This window comes from Ovis aries, chromosome 7 (genome assembly GCF_016772045.2).
Source record: "Ovis aries strain OAR_USU_Benz2616 breed Rambouillet chromosome 7, ARS-UI_Ramb_v3.0, whole genome shotgun sequence".
In the NCBI taxonomy this organism is placed as follows: Eukaryota; Metazoa; Chordata; class Mammalia; order Artiodactyla; family Bovidae; genus Ovis; species Ovis aries.
Genome location: NC_056060.1, coordinates 79,884,932 through 79,901,750, shown reverse-complemented (window position 1 = coordinate 79,901,750; position 16,819 = coordinate 79,884,932). Strand labels below are relative to the sequence as shown.

At 44.6% G+C, this 16,819-nt stretch overlaps 1 protein-coding gene across 6 annotated transcripts in view; it reads left to right on the top strand.

The window, feature by feature from the left end:
* Positions 1 to 16,819, top strand: part of SLC8A3 (solute carrier family 8 member A3) — a 166,781-nt gene that overhangs the window by 126,707 nt on the left and 23,255 nt on the right. For 3 of the 6 annotated variants that reach the window (XM_060418225.1, XM_042252697.2, XM_027971964.3), the window contains exon 3: positions 14,938 to 15,044. The exons of the other annotated variants lie outside the window; for them this stretch is intronic. In XM_060418225.1, coding sequence (XP_060274208.1) covers positions 14,938 to 15,044 — 107 coding nt within the window. The remainder of the gene's footprint in view (positions 1 to 14,937; positions 15,045 to 16,819) is intronic. 6 annotated transcript variants of the gene reach the window in all.

Here is a 16,819-nt window from a genome sequence, read left to right as displayed (position 1 = left end):
ACAAAGTGATTCAGATATATATATATATGTGGAAAAAACATGAAAAAGGATATATACCCTTATATATGCATATATATTCTTTTTCATATTTTTCCCATTATGGTTTATTATAGGCTATTGAATATAGTTCCCTTTGCTATACTGTAGCACCTTGTTATTTGTCTATTATATATATAATAGCTTGTATCTGCTAAGCCCAAATTCCTAGTTTATCCCTCCCATACTCACTTTGTTTTCTGTCTGTGAGTCTGTTTCTGTTTCATAAATAAGTTCATTTGTGTCATATATTTTTTAATTTTTTAAAATAAATTTATTTATTTTAGTTGGAGGTTAATTACTTTACAATATTGTATTGGTTTAGCCATACATCAACATGAATCCACCACAGGTATATACCATTTGTGTCATGTTTTAAATTCCACATATAAGTGATGTCATGTCATTTGTCTTTCTGACTTACTTCACTTAGTTTAATAATCTCTAGGTCCATTCATGTTGCTGCAAATGATATTATTTCATTCCATTCATGGCTGAGTAGTATTCCTTTGTATCTATTGTGTATATATAAATACACACACACCACGTCTTTATTCATTCATCTGTCGGTGGACGTTTAAGTTGCTACCGTGTCTTGGCTATTGTAAATAGAACTGCTATACACATTGGGGTGCGTGTATCTTTTTGAATTATAGTTTTGTCTGGATATATGCCCAGGGATGAGATTTCTGAATCTTATGGCAACTCTATTTTTAATTTTTTGAGAAACCTCCATGCTGTTTTCTACGGTGGCTCCACCAATTTACATCCCAACCAACAGTGTAGGAGGGTTCCCTTTTCTCCAAACCATCTCTAGCATTTGTTATTTGTAAACTTTAAATGACAGCCATTCTGACCTGTGCGAGGTGATACCTCATTGTAGTTTTGATTTGCATTTCTCCAATAATTAACAACGTTGATCATCTTTTCATGTGCCCACTGGCCATCTGGATGTCTCCTTTGGAGAAATGTCTATTTAGGTCTTATGCCAATTTTTTTGATTGGATTGTTTGAACTGTATGAACTGTATGAACTGTTTGTAATATTTTGGAAATTAAGCCTTTGTCAGTTACAAATATTTTCTCCAAATGCATTGGTTGTCTTTTGTTTTTAAGGTTTCCTTTGCTTTGCAAAAGATTTTAAGTTTCATTGAGTCCGATTTGTTCATTTTTTTTTCCTTTTATTTCTATTGCCTTGGGAGAAAAGTCTTAAAACTCTTTAAGTACTGAGTCCAGGTATCTCTGACCTTGGGCTCAAGCTCTTCACCACTAAATGACAGAACGGAATGTTGTTTTCACAGCACAAGTCACAGGGAGGAACATAATGTGCTGTGCTCAGTCGTGTCTGACTCTTTGTGACTCCCTGGACTGTAGCCTGCCAGACTCCTCTGTCCGTGGGGTTCTCCAGGCAAGAATACTGGAGCAGGTAGCCATTCCCTACTCCAGGGGATCTTCCCAACCCAGGGATCAGACTCCTGTCCAGAATAGAAAGTTGTCTTCATGGTATGGGTCACAGGAAGGAAGAGTGTAGCATATTAACATTCTGCTAAAGGCATGACTGAATTCAGGAAGTGGCACTGGAGCCAGGTTCTAGCCAAGGGGACTCCTTTCATGTATGTTTTAAAGGGCAAAGGAGTTTAGATTTGTTTGGGAAGGTAAAGGGGAGAGAGTAAAGATCATTTCATAAGAGAAGCCCCATAACAATGCTCCGAAGGGAGAATATAGGCAGAAGTGATGTCGGAGAGGCCCGCTCAGGTCTGCCTCAGCGCAGCCTCCAGCATAATCACTTGTTGAGAGTTAGTGCAGGCTCTGCAGTCAGTCCCCAGGTCAAACCCTGGCACCACCACTTAGTAGTTTCACTCATTATTTGTTGAACAGGTACAGACTGGGGGCCTAAGTGCCAGAGGCTGTTGGGGCACTGGTCAATAAGACTGTCACAGCTTCTGCTGTCATGGAACTTATATTCTAGTGGGGGAACAGATTGTCTGAAGACAAAACAAATATATTCAGTTCAGTTCAGTTCAGTAGCTCAGTCATGTCCAACTCTTTGCGACCCCATGAACCACAGCACGCCAGGCCTCCTTGTCCAACACCAACTCCCAGAGTCCACCCAAACCCATGTCCATCGTGATGCCATCCAACCATCTCATCCTCTGTCGTCCCCTTCTCCTCCTGCCCTCAATCTTTCCCAGCATCAGGGTCTTTCCAAATGAGTCAGCTCTCCCCATCAGGTGGCCAAAGTATTGGAGTTTCAGTTTCAACATCAGTCCTTCCAACGAACACCCAGGACTGATCTCCTTTAGGATGGACTGGTTGGATCTCCTTGCAGTCCAAGAGACTCTCAGGAGTCTTCTCCAACGCCACAGTTCAAAAGCATCAATTCTTCAATTCTCAGGTTTCTTTATAGTCCAACTCTCACATCCATACATGACCACAGGAAAAACCATAGCCTTGACTAGATGGACCTTTGTTGGCAAAGTAATGTCTCTGCTTTTTAATATGCTGTCTAGGTTGGTCATAACTTTCCTTCCAAGGAGTAAGCATCTTTTAATTTCATGGCTGCAATCACCATCTGCAGTGATTTTGGAGCCCAGAAAAATAAAGTCAGCCACTGTTTCCATTGTTTCCCATCTGTTTCCCATGAAGTGATGGGACCGATGCCATGATCTTAGTTTTCAGAATGTTGAGCTTTAAGCCAACTTTTTCACTCTCCTCTTTCACTTTCATCAAGAGGCTTTTTAGTTCCTCTTCACTTTCTGCCATAAGGGTGGTGTCATCTGCATATTGATATTTCTCCCAGCAATCTTGATTCCAGTTTGTGCTTCCTCCAGCCCGGCGTTTCTCGTGATGTACTCTGCATGGAAGTTAAATAAGCAGGGTGACAATATACAGCCTTGATGTACTAACAAGATAGAAACAAAACAGGGTGATCTGATGGGAAGTAGTTAGAGTCAATAAGAATGGGTGGACAAAGAAGTAACAGGTGAATTGAAACATTTAAAAAGGCCCTGATGATAAGAATCTGGAAGGTCCCAGGCTTAGGAAAGAATTTAGTGAAAAGGCACTAAAGCAGGGTTGAGGTGGATGCATTTGAGAAAATGGAAAGAAAACTAGTAGAGCTTGGACAGAGTGGATGGAGGAGGCGTGGTATGGCACAAGTTGAGGGTAAGCCAGACTGAGCTCTGCAGACCCGCTCAGGTCCTCACGGTCGTTCAGGAGCCTGTAGCATCAGTGTCCATGGAAACTTGTCTGAAATGCAAATTCTCAGCCCCTACCCAGACCTCTAGAATTGGAAACGATGGGGATGGGGCCCAGAGTTTTGAGTATTTCATCAAGCCCTCTTAATGATTCTGAACATGCTGAAGTTTCAGAACTTATGGGCTCAGTTATGCTGGGTTGATTTTTTTTTTAATTTTTTGGTTGTTTTAAAATTTATGTGCTTATTTTAATTGGAGGATAATTACTTTACAATATTGTGATGGTTTTTGCCATACATTGGCATGAATCATAGGCAGTTTAATTTTATTCTCAGTGCACTGGGAATCCACTGAGGGTTTAAAGTACAGGAGTGGCACATTATGATTTTCATGAAGAATTTTTTAAAGCCCCCTTGCTGTTGAGAAGAGAATGGACTCTTACTTCGGCAAAAGGGATGGAAGCAGGAATCGGGTTGACTTAAGTGGCTATCACAAGGGTCCTGGCCAGAAGTGACAGTGGTTTGCACAGAGTACCAGTGACGAGAACTGGGCCATCCCTGATAAGGGCAAGGGCCACAAAGAACTGGCTGCCACCATCCAGAGGACAGTTCAAAGGCAGTGCCTTCAGAGAGGACATTCTGCCCTCCCCAGTCTTCTCCCTTTTGTCTAAAATTACGAAGTCCGAAATGGAGATCGAACCTGCCTTCAGAGGGTGGGGACTTACCTTGCTGCATGAGGATAGGTGAGGTGGGCAGCAGTGATGAAGGGATGGACTCTAAATGGCTGAGAAAGTTGGGAGCCTTCCTGAGAGGCCTAAGGGGTTAGTTTTGGAGGATGAAGTAGGAGCCCTACACTTTACACACACAGAGACGTGCTTGACCGAAACCTGTTATTTCCAAAAACAAGGGTTGTACTTTTTGGCTTATATCACTATCCACAAAAATCCTGAGAGAGAGATAAGGGCTCCTGTTCTCTCATTTAAGCTCAGAGAGGGTGAGTGCCTTAGGAGAAGGCATTGAATGAGAAGCAAGAGCTGAATACAAACTCCGATCTTTTGCTTCCAAGGCTAACATCCTCTCTGTTAACACAAGTCACCAAATGACCCCTGGAGTGGGTCAGGATGAGGGTGCAGTGAGTCATACACACGCAGGGTGGCTCCTGTCTTTATTTAAAAATTTGGTATTCATTATGAATTTTTAAAACTTAATTCTTTTTTTAATGTTGCATTAAAATATTACTTACCTTGATCACTGAAGTTGCCTGGTGGACCCCTTAGGTTTTGCACCTTTTACTTGCTTGCCTCACCCTGGTCCTGGCTATGGACCTGTTACTCTATTCTGTAACAGCCTCTTCCATTGATCGTGAGCAAAACTTCAGACCTTTATCACAGAGCAAATAGGATGTCCATTCTCCTCACCCTGTGACAATCTCAGCTGCAGATTTTAGACTCTATTGCCCAAGAAGCTGGCCTCCTGTCTTCCTGCCAAGATCACCGAGTAGCTGGAGGCTAGGTCTTGACATTGAAGCAGAGGGTACGGCACTTAGCACTCCTGCACCCAGCAGGGGCCAGGATTCAGCCCTGCCCACTCCAACCCTTTGACAATCTGAGCTCCAGTTTATCTCTAGGTGATGCAAGACAAGAATTTTCTGTTTGGCTGGTAGTAGAAGGGAAGAACTCTGAACAGGAAAACAGGTCATCTAGAAATCTCAAAGACAGGGAATTCCCTGGGGGTCCAGTAGTTAGGACTCTGCACTCCACTTCAGGGAGCATGGGTTCGATCCCTGATCTGGAAACTAAGATTCTGCATGCTGCAAGGCCAAAATAAAATAAAGTCAGTTCATCTTTAGAAAAGAAAACTCTCATAGGCAGAAATTTCTGACAACCCCTTTGGAATCCACAACACAATTCACCCAAAATGGACCCAACAGTTGACACCCAACCTGGATGCTCTCCTCTCACCCAGGGCCGCTGCATCACAGAGCCCCAGGGCCTGCAGTCCCATGGACATCTACGTGAATGGATGGAATGCTACAGCTCAGCCTTAGTTTAGTTCTGGATTAAATCAGTCATGAAAACTCTAGTAGGACCAGCAGCTCACCTTCCATTTTGTTAAGTCCCTAATTGAAGGAGTTTCTCTGCCCAGACCTGGGACAGTAATCTTTCCTGAACTTGCTCTTCACTGGGATCTCTAAAAATTATCCACCAGAAGGATGGGCTTTTTGAGTGCTGCAGTGGACAGGGATGTGAGGTGGAAAGTGAAGCTTTGACTGTGTTTAACTCAGGTCCTGAGGAACAAGCTCCTCTCTCTTCCTATTAGAAGGTTTTCCTTGGACCTGAATTTTCACATCTGTAAAGTACGAACTTCCCTCCTTTCTGCTTGAGTCAAAATTGTCCTGAAAAAAAAAAAAAGAGAGAGAGAGATCCCCAGCAGAGAGAGAAAAGAAGACAGAAAGACCCAGCGTCTCCAAAGCTATGAATCGGTCACTTGTTCTCTTTGGAGCTGGAAGAGACACACTGTTAAATAAAATGATTTTATAGATTATTCTCACTGCCTTTCCAAGAAAGAAATTTATCAATTTCAAGGCACAGAAATGGTTTATTCCCAGATCATTGATGGGTTTCTTTCTTCTTTTTTTTTTTTTTTTCTCTTTTTACCCTCTCCTGTTGACTTAGAAGAGGAAGAGAATTACAGCTGTGAGTTGTCCTCCTCTCCATTCTACTTTCTTAGGGTGAGTCAGGGCACACTTGGGACCCAAATAGGGCTGTAAATAACTGAGTCACATATGGAACTGAGACCCACACGTGAGACCAGTGGGGATTGGAAATTGAATTTCCCTTTGTGCGTAACTAAGTAAGACTCCTGCAGAGACTTCTTTCAAGAAGGCCAGATTCTCCCTCCAATGTACAGTGGGTTGTACCTAACCCTTCCCCTCCCCATCATAGATAGTTTCACTAGCATGCGCACACACACACAGTCAAGAGCATGAAACACTCCCTACCATAGGGCAGCAGAGGGGGAGAAATCTTTATTGCGGCTTGAAGAACACTCTTCTCCCAGCAGAGACATTGCAGCTAGACAGTGGAGGAGCTCTTTCCCTCATGTGAACACATAGACTTTTATCTTGGCATGGTGGCCATGAGACATAGCCAAGCTTAGGAGCCTCCTTGACGTTTGTGGCATGCTCAAAGCAAAACAGATTTGCACTGCTTGGGGAGTGCAATCTGATGCCTCCACTGAGAAGTGTCTCCTAGAGCTTAATATTACCTGCTTTGCCATGGAAATGCCATAAAAGCATTGGTCAGGGGAAAAAGGATACCTTCTGTGCATGTTCACACCACCAGACTATGAGCCTCTTGAGGGCAGGAACATGCTTTTGATCAGTATGTGGTCATATTGATGGGTGGGTGGACGGATGGATGAGTGTGTGGAGGGATAGATATTCCAGAGAACATCTAATTCCTGGAATGAAGGGTCCAGTCTATATCCTCTATGAAAAGTTAGAGAGATAAAAATCTATAATCTTTTCTTCCCTGTAGGGCTGCCCTGTGAGGCATGACAGCCTTCCAAAGAAAGGGTGTCTACCAGAAATGCAGACAGACTGCTGACTAAGGAGCAAGAAGTGAAAAGGATGGAGGAAGAAAAGAGGAAGTTCTGTGTTTTGCTCTGTATGCTTTAATACCATATGAATCTTTGAGAATATTTTACTTGAGTTATAATAAAGAGAAAACACAAAGGGAAAAAAAGAAAGGGTGCTTATTTAGAAGACCATATTTTTAAAACATTAAAAGATTTTCTCACTTTGTCCTGACCTATGGGAAGCAGAATGAGTGGTCCTGCTGGGGCTTTTGGCACAATTCTGGCTCTAAACATACCCTAAAGCCTTCAGTTCATAGTCATGCAGTCATTCCAGATGTCTTTTTCCCTTTAGCCCCAGGTAAGAAGTTCTTCAGGTCTGGGGAAAGCAGGGGATTAGGAAAGGGAAGGAATCGGCCATGAGTTATGGTACCCAGCGATGAGCCCAGACAGTCCCAAACGGACAGGATGCATGTGAAGTCTTCAGACGTGGGTGTGCGCCCGTCGACTTGCCCAGCGGTCCGGTCTTAACTGTCAGTGGAGACAGAACGCTTCTACATTTTGCCTAGGGGAAGCCACCCATGCTTACAGGTTTTCTCTGATCAGCCCAACTAGTCAAAAGTATGTAAAAGCTGCACACAGCAGCAGGCTCATCAGAAGGGTCCAGCATAGATGCCAAAGCAGCAGAAATCCTGTGCATGCGCCTCCTTACACACCCAAACACCTTTCCCTCCCACTCTGTACCTCCCTGCCTGCTCATCCTCCCACCTATCTGGCCACTCCCCAGGCTGCAGAAAGTTATTCAGTGAAATCCATGTCTCTGCCTTCACGTGTCCCATATTCTTGTTCGTTCAAGCATGTGTGTGGAACAGTCAGTCAGGCAAGAGTCTGCCAAGCGAGGCTGCCATGTATACTTGTACAGCCTGTGCACTGCATAAAGACCCTTCTCTCCACACCAAGTTCAGCTGTCTGACATGACCTACTGCTCTGGAAGCTGGAGGAAGGAGCTTTCTTCTTGCCAAGCTGTGTATCTCCAAGGCTGTATCTTTTCTCAGTTTTGCATAAAGGCGCTGTGGAGCCTAGCAGTGGCTCTACATCAGGACAAAGTAGTTACAAAATAGACACTGCGAGACAGTTCCAAGAGATCATCTGGCTCAGTTCCTGACTTCATAAAATTTTAAGAAGCCTTTCATATTAGTTGCTGTGAAACAATGTGTCATTAACTTAGAGATGTAACACAATACCTAAGTCACAATTCCATAGCTCAGAAGTCCAGGCATGGCATGGCCAAGTTCTCTGCTCAGAGTCTCCTGAGGCTGAAATCAATGTGTGGGTGGCTGGGCTCTTGTCTGGAAAACTCTGGGGAAGTGTCTGCTTGCAGCCTCATTCTGGAAGCTGGCAGAATCCAATTTCTTGTGGCTTTAGGTCTGGGGGCCCCCTTCCTTGCTGTCTGCCATCCAGAGACTAGTCTGCTCCTTGAGGCTGCCTGCTTTTCTGCTCATGGGATGCCTTCCATCATTAAGCAGCATGTTGTATCCTTCTTATGCTTCGAAGGGATTCATGCATGAAGTCCTCTGCCTTCCTTTTTCTTCAGCCAGAAGTGAAGCTTTCTGCTTTTAAGGAGTCTGGTGATTAGGTCAGACCCACCTAGATAATGCCCCTATTTTAAGGTAACATAACATATCACATAACATCATGAGGAGGTGATATCATATTCACAGGCTCCAGGAATTAGGGTAGGACATTGTTGAGGGGACATTGTATTTTATTTTTTGTTGAGGTATAATTGATATACATGTTGTGCTAAGATGGGACTTGTTTGTTTTAAACCTTTAATAAAAGCAAAAAAAAAGAATGCAGAAGAATACAATGCTGAAAACTTAGTATAAATGTGAATCTTACTAGATGTTCAAATCTGATATAATGCAAATTTTGTTCACGCTATTTTACATTTTTACCAACTTTGGTTTGTATATTTGCCATTAAGTATTGGCAACAAAATTCTTCAGATTCACATATTTTGGCTACCTTGTTTCTAACAGATAAAGATTTATTTCCAGTTTAAGAGAAAAATGCTTATGGTTTGTGCATGATCAAGTATATTTGAAAGATTCAATAACTGCTTTCATCTAATAAGTTCTGGTTTTTCATAAAATGCTGGCATCCTCATTGAAAAATCGTTTCACATAGCTGATCATTTTGTTCTCAGAAAATGTATAAGGGATCATTGCAAAGTTCAGAATGATCCTTTTCTTTTACACAAAATTCCTCTAAAACAACTTGGCGACAGTAGACTAAAATTTACTCCAGAATATTTTCCTCAAAACAAAGTCAAACACAACAAAGACCATCACCTGAATGGATGGCCATCAGCAGTGGCCATCAGCAGTGGCTCCACGTAAGATGGGGCATTTTAGGAATTCAACCTACCACGGTCTTGTCACCCACCCGCATTTATTTTAAAAACCAAATCCTTGAGCCTTCCCCCCAAAGGCTCATGTGAATAAGCTCTTTAAGATAGCTGCCCATTTTGAGCAAACACTTGCAAGTACCAAAATAATTTGTAAATTGATCAGAACTACCTTTTCTCGTCACAACCTCTCTGGGACGTGCTGGTAGAATCTGAAACTGTCAGTGGTCTGTTGGAACTGGCTTTTACCAGTTCACAAGAGCTAATTGTTATGTGTTTAAGCTTTTTGCAAGCTGGTTGTTCAAACTACTAGTACCCTAAAATTTACTATAGTGGCAGTATTTACACCATGGAAGACATCACCCCAAACCAAGGTTGCTGGTTTTTTTTCCCCCAATGAACAGGTTTACCAGCACACCACTGAGTGCTGATCTTTCTTTACAGGTCATCTCCTTGACCTCCTGTGGAATGTAGAATCCTTTCCACAGACCTTTTTGTGCATGGTCATCATCCAACTTTTGAATATGACCAGAAATGGGGTGATCACTCCCTTTTAAATCGGTTGATCTCATTGATGTAATGGTATATGGTAGAGTTGAAGTCTGCCTTCTGGCCAATGGCCTCGGTCCTTTGGACACACCACTTGTGATGGCCCCAGGACCATTTGGAGTGGGTGCCATCTCCTCCCCACGCAGACACCTCTCCTCTGGATCCACATATCCAATCCTGATTAGAAGGTCAGTCTGTAGAGCCACACTGTTTGAGTTCAAATCCCAGCTCTGCCACTCATTTAACTGAGACCTTAGGCAAGTCTCTTAACTTGCCTGGGCCTCTAGTTCCTCATCTATAAAATGGCAATAAAAATAGTACATACCTGCATGGGTTATGGTGAGGACTAACTAAATGAGATGATCTGTGTACCTTGCCTGGCATGTACCTACCTCATGGGTTTGTTGTGAAGATTGAATTATCTAATATACTAATTCTATAATCTAATATAGAATTCTAGAATTCTAATCATTCTATCTAATATATAATTCTAATGAAGCGCCAAAAGAGGACAGTACCTGGCAGAAGTAAGGCTATTAAATATTAGTCAATTAATTCGAAACATGATGTCTTCATCAACTAAGTCACCCTGTTCAGGGTGCACTCTAATTTGCCTCTCAAAATGTAGTGTCAAGGGACTTTCCTGACAGTGCAGTGGTTGAGAATCTGCACTTCCATTGCAGGGGGCAGGTTCGATCCCTGGTCAGGAGCTATCCCACATGCCACATGGTATGGCTGAAAAGCAAATTTAAGAAATTAAAAAAAAAAAAAGTAGTGTCAGAATGGACCCGATTCCAGCCTTTGCTGAAATGCTAGACTTTGATTTCAGCTCCACCTCCCTGACTGGCATTAGTTTTTGAGCAGCTGCGTCCTTTTCCCTGAGTTTTTAGTAGAGTCAGAGAGACTTCCCCAAAAAGTCTTGGGGGCTGGACAAGCAGCATCCAAATACCCCGGTTACTTGTTAGAAATGCAGAATCTCAGGCCCCATCCCAGGCCTGCCTACTCAGAATCTGCATTTTAACAAGATTCCCAGGGGAAACATGCACACCGAAGTTTGAGAAGCGCTATTTTTGGGGACCTTATGACACACTGATTTTCAAGAGAAAACCAATGAGAGCATCTTACGCCTTCTCATGAGTCGAGAAGCTTTTCCCCCAGACCTCGGTAGGGGTGGGGGAATGTCAGTGTTGGGCTGTCAGGCTGTGTTGAAGGTGGGAGGGGCTTTTCTGCCATGGTTCAGAGCCAGAAACCTAGCAGAAGGAGATGGGGGCTGCTGGCACCAACTTGAGAGATAAAAAGGACTAAAAGAAGAACCCAGCACAGACGTGAGGCTTCTGAAAGCTCCCACAGAAAGGCTAACAGCTCTGTCCTACGGCCCTGGGTCAAGGAAGCTTTGTGAGTGTTAGCTGGCCTGGAGCGGCCAGGATAAATTTAGAGATGATGAAAAGGAACGCTTCTTGATGTGGTGAAGAGTCATTTAGTGGGAATCAGGAGGGAAGAGGTCACCAAGTCAGGGATTCTTTAGAGATTATTTCCAGCAAGGGAGGGCCGAAGGGTTAAGAAGCCACCTACTCGCATTGCAAAGCAGAGTCAGATCCCTTTATTACCTGCCTATGCTGCCTGAATTTAAATGGGAGAATTCTGTGCTTCTTTGCTGCGGCCATAGCTTGGGAATGGCACCCAGAGTTTACCCACCTGCTTGTACGAAATAAGCTCCAGGAGTAATAAGGGACATATGCTAAAACCTCAACCTAGGTGACTCTGGACAAGTTACTTAACCTCTTTGGGCATCTGTTTTTTATCTTTAGAGTGGAAGGAATCTCACCTGTGTTACACAGCTAAAGTAAGGATGAAGTGAGAAAGTTCTTATGGCACTGAATGAGATGAAATGTATATGTTAGATTCCTTCCTTGTGTAAAGTGAGATTCACAAGGTCCTGATTTGGAATTGGGTTTCCTCATACAAAAGAATGTTCTGAGAAGGCCAGCGAGGCAGCCCAGAAATATGTTTCCTAATCCTTTCCCAGTTGCCGGTGGGCGAGGCCGTGGGGGCATCTTTTCAAGCAGCATAATCAGTCTTAGCTGGGAATGCGGCCTCCTTTGGCACCTCCCTCTGCAGAAGGCTCGGAGGAAAGGCAGGCACAGACTTACTGGCTCTGAAAGCATGACTGGCTTTTAGGAACAGCTGCTCAGGATAATCTGACCCCATGACCATTTAGTATCTGCCACTGAGTGGAAGGGAAGGTCCCCTGGAGAAGGGACTGGCAGCCCACTCCAGTATTCTTGCCTGGGATCCTTCCATGGACAGAGGAGCCTTGCCCTTTTGATGCCACATAAACATTCCTTCCTTGAGAGGCCGTGTTACCTCCTTGGGTCTCTTTCCTCCCCACCATGCCCACCCCTCCACCCTGGGTCACTGTCTATCATGTCCTATAGGCTATAGTATGAATTTTGTATTTATTCCAATTAAGGAGGCATGATAAGGCCTGGATTTTATTTTTAATAGATAACCCTGTTGTCATGCAGGGAAGGAATTGAAGGAGGATGGCAAAGTCAGGAGCAGGAAAACCTCTTAGGAAGCTATTGTAAAGTCCAGGGGACAGGTAATGTTGTTTTGATCTAGGTCTTGATAGCAGAGGGAAAATGGTGATAAATGTTTTAGGGTTAGAGGCGGGCATCAGGCAGGGGCTGTCAATGGGAAGGGATGAGGTGAAGGGAAGGAATCAGGTGATTCTGGATTTAAATAGATGATGGTTCCATTGACTGAAATGGAGAAAAACAAGTTTAGAAAGAGAACTCAAGACCCAGCTGGTGACCCTTAATAAATGTAAATGTTCGTCTGGCCTCATTTGTGGCTTAAGCAGAACTGAGAACTTTCTCAATTTTCTCCAGGCCAGATAATGTCTTAAGCCCAAGCAGATGTGGTACCTTCCCCACAAGCAATCTCAGGGAGGGAGTCTTGCTTACATCCTGCCTCCTCCCGTGTGACACCTTCCAACTAGAGGTTCCTCCTTGCTCAGCCAAATTTCTTTTGCCACTACTTGTTGTCTGGCCTCATTTCTCTGTCTTCAACTAAGTTGTCAATGGCTTCTCTCATTCTGTTTATCCATTCACTGAAAATCAAACAAGCACAAGGCAGGCTGTGTTCCTGACATGTGGTCTGTCCAGCCCACAACTTGTCACTGGCAGGGACACAAAGCCAGATTGGGGGAGAATATGAGAGTCACTCTCCATGCGACTTGAACATTCCAAGCCCCTCTAAGAACCCATCTGGCAGTTTTGATCCTGTTCTGTCCAATTCCTTCTTGACCTGACTTCTATTTCCAGCCGGTGCTGCCTCTTGGGTCACCATTTCTATTTCTTGACTTCCCTTTTATCCTCTGATTCAATAACTGGAGATGAGATTTTTTTACATATTACTCTCGATGCACCAAACTGGGGTTATATTACTCTTAGTAATGATAGTGGCTATTTATTTAAGCATTCACTAGGGAATGCACAACCTGCCAAGTGCTTCGCGTGCATTATCTCAGTTAGGAACGCTGTGAAGAGGTATTAGTATTCCACTTTACAAAGGAGACTTGGCCAGCTCTAGCAAGTCGCCTGAGGTCACCCAGCTAACTGAGAGGTGGGGCGGGGTTTGACCCCAGGTCACCATCTCTGATACAAACCCACTGCCCTGGAGGAGAGAAGGCCAAAGTATTGTGGCCTTTCAGTGACCCTAGTGGGTGAGTCCTGCACTCTCTGGTGACCAGCCAGGTTAAACTGTGACTGGGGTGGGTGTGACAAGTGATGAGGGTTTGGAGCCTGTTTTTGAAGCAGTGGGGTGGCAGGGGCATTCGCTCCATGAGCAATGGACTGACATCTGGTTCTACAAGATCGACAGTGTGGCCGCTGGAAGCTCTGTAGACATCCAGAGTTCTAACAGTGACTTGGGAAAGCACAGGAGAGGAGAGGTTGTTCCAAGTCACAATGTAGCCATATTCCTACTTTATGCTAAATAATAAAGGGTGAAGCTGAAGGCCTCCGTCTCCCCCACAAAGCAGGCCTCGGGGCACCCGAGTGGGAAAGGGCAATGCCCTGGGGCAGCTGAGCAGGGCTCCTATGTGGCCCCTTCTCTCCCACCGCTGAGGGGAGACTCAGCTCCATGCCCACCCTTATCCCACAATGTCTCTCCCCCTTAGTATCTGGGGTCTGATCTGGAAACGTCCCCCAAGTCAAGCACAGCCTGGGAGAGGCTCAGGACCTCCTCTGTTTTTGAAGCTCCTGGTAATATGTATTTTTTAAAGTAAAAAAATATGCAAAACTGGGCTCCTGAAATTGGTTTTTGTTTTTCAGTGTTTAACAGAACAACTACTTTTAGCACAAAAGCAACTTAATTGCGCTCATCACAAGATTGCTGTAGGATTTATGAATTAATCGTAATTCAGAGAGTCAGAATTCCTGTGATCCAGTCAGTGTGTTCCTCTGACAACAGAAGCTCATTTGCAGATCTGATCAGTAGTGTTTGACAACTGCTGTGAATTACCAGAAGGTGTGACTTGAGCCAAACGGCCCTCCAGGCTTCCCTGTGATAGTCACAAACACAGAGAAAGGGACTGGTTCCAGGCAAAACTCCCACGGGCCAGCAACATACCCCCAAACACTGCCCTTTCTGCCCTTTCTATAAAATAAACCTTTCAAGTCAGTATCAGCTGATTTCAAAAGAAAAAAAAAATTTTTTTTTAGTTCTCTCTTGCTCTAAAAGCAAGACAGAATAAGGAAGGAAATGCTTTAGAAGAACCTAAATGTCTGAGCCTTTATATGTATATTTCACAGCTCTCACGTTTGCCCTGGGATGATGTTAGTGTTATTCGGCCTGTTTGTGTAGCAGTGAAATTATTCGTCCAAGGTCACATAGCGTACACAGGATTAGAACCTAGATCCTTTAACTGCAAAGCCTGAGTGTCTTCCAGTCTAATAATGCCATGAAGCCACTCAAAGCCTGGGAGGAGTCCAGTGGGGCTGGAAGGCGTTCTGGAGCGACCACTCTCCTCTGTGCTCCTATGGTGTTGGGGCAGATTTTTGACCTTTCTGGATCTTTTCCCTGTTTCTTTCTCCTCCCGTTCCTTCTCTGGCTGGCTAGCCCCCCAGTCTACTCCTTGCTTATGATCCTTATTTTTCCATCCACAGCAAAACAGTTCACATCAAGGTAATTGATGGTGAGGCGTATGAGAAAAACAAGAATTACTTCCTTGAGATGATGGTCCCCCGCATGGTGGATATGAGTTTTCAGAAAGGTGTAGTACCCTGTCCTGCACACTAACGTTAACACCCTCCTCTCCCCTTGTTTCCCCCTTTCTCCTACCCATTTGTCGTCTTCTCTTTCCCCGTCTTCTGCCTCTCCGGTTCACTGTCCCTGTTTCCTTTCTCGTCCTCTCTTTCCCTCTCTCCCTCTCCTCTCTTTGCACCCAGCGCTGTCCTAACACCTGCCAACCTGTCACATGGTATCATAAGAGGGATGCTCAAGAGCCAGTGGTAACTTTTGTGGGATGAGGAAATGGATATGGGGAAAAAATTGAGAGAGAGCAAGCACCAGCCACAGCCCCGAAAGTATCATACACGAAGCTCTCTACTTCTCCCGAGTGATTTAGGATGCAAGGAAGGAAAAGATAGCGCAGCTCCAGGCAGAAGGGCAGCCCTGGAACACCAGCTCAGCTCTTAGCCGAGGTCCACGGGGCAGCTCTTCTCAGGGCTAAGCTGATAGTCCCTGGGTACGAACGATCAATATATTTGGATTTGGGTTCTATTTGTGGCTCATCCATTCCTCAAGGCATGCTCCTACGGTGAGAGCTGCTTAACTGCCATATCCCTGCGGGCAAGGGTATTTTTCTCTCCCTGACCTTGATTGAGCTCAAAGTACAGGTTTGAGTTCTAGGTCTAGATGAAAGACCTGCCTATCATACTCTGCTTTCCCTGTGAAGGGCATCTAGGTATGAAGGCAGTTAGAAGATGGGAGGGAGGATTCTGACCTGAGGGGAGGCTCCCCCAAGAAGTCACAGGACTTCTTAGAGTGGGCGGAGCTTCTGCTTCGACTTAAATGGCCCCATACACCCCAGCCTCCAAGAGACAAGACAGAAAATCCTTTTTTCGGATGGATCATACTGTGCAGGAGGGCAGAGCCATCAATCGGGTCCCTCCAGACCGTGCCCAGGGTCACAGAGCAAGCACCCCCTTCCCATCCCCCAGCAGAGTTGCTGCAGTGGAAAAACAGGCTGGGCTTACATCCTGTACACAGCCCTAGGGTACCACATCTAGGGTGAGAGAGAGTCCCAGAAAATGCCTCTTGACAATCGGTGATATTTGTCTTTGGTGCACTGAGCAAGGTGTGGAAAGATGTCCAGAAAGTGCTCAAAAGGTCACACGCAAGCACACACACACACACCCACCACAAATGCACAGCAAGTCCTGTGCCCAACAAAGCACCTTAGATCAGCCTAACACTGTATAGATGATGCAGCCAAGCCTGTCTTCAGAATGGAACAGGAACATCAGAGGTTCTAATGAAACTTTTTACACTATTGTTTGTTAGCACATTTTACCCTTTAGAGAGCATTTAGGTCCCAGGCAAAACAAACAAAATACAAGATAAAAAGCAGAAAATAACAATTAGGGCTCACTGTTAGGACTTCTTGACACCACTGTGGTTCCATGAAGGACCAGGAGAAGCCACACAGAGAGATCCAGGCCCACATGGCAACTTCTCCAATAACAGTGGACCTGAACCAGCCTCAGGCCAGTCTGTGAAAGGAAGGGATTTTCTTGGAAACTTTGCTTTCCTGTATGATTTGGTTTTAATAGATACTATGCTTTGTTGGGGCTTCCCTTGTAGCTCAGATGGTAAAGAATCTGCCTGCAATGTGGGAGACCCCGGTTCAATCCCTGGGTCAGGAAGATTCCCCTAGAGAAGAGATAGGCTACCCAATCCAGTATTCTTTGGCTTCCCTGGTGGCTCAGATGGTAAGGAATCTGCCTGCAATGTGGAAGACCTGGGTTCGATCCCTAGGTTGGGAAG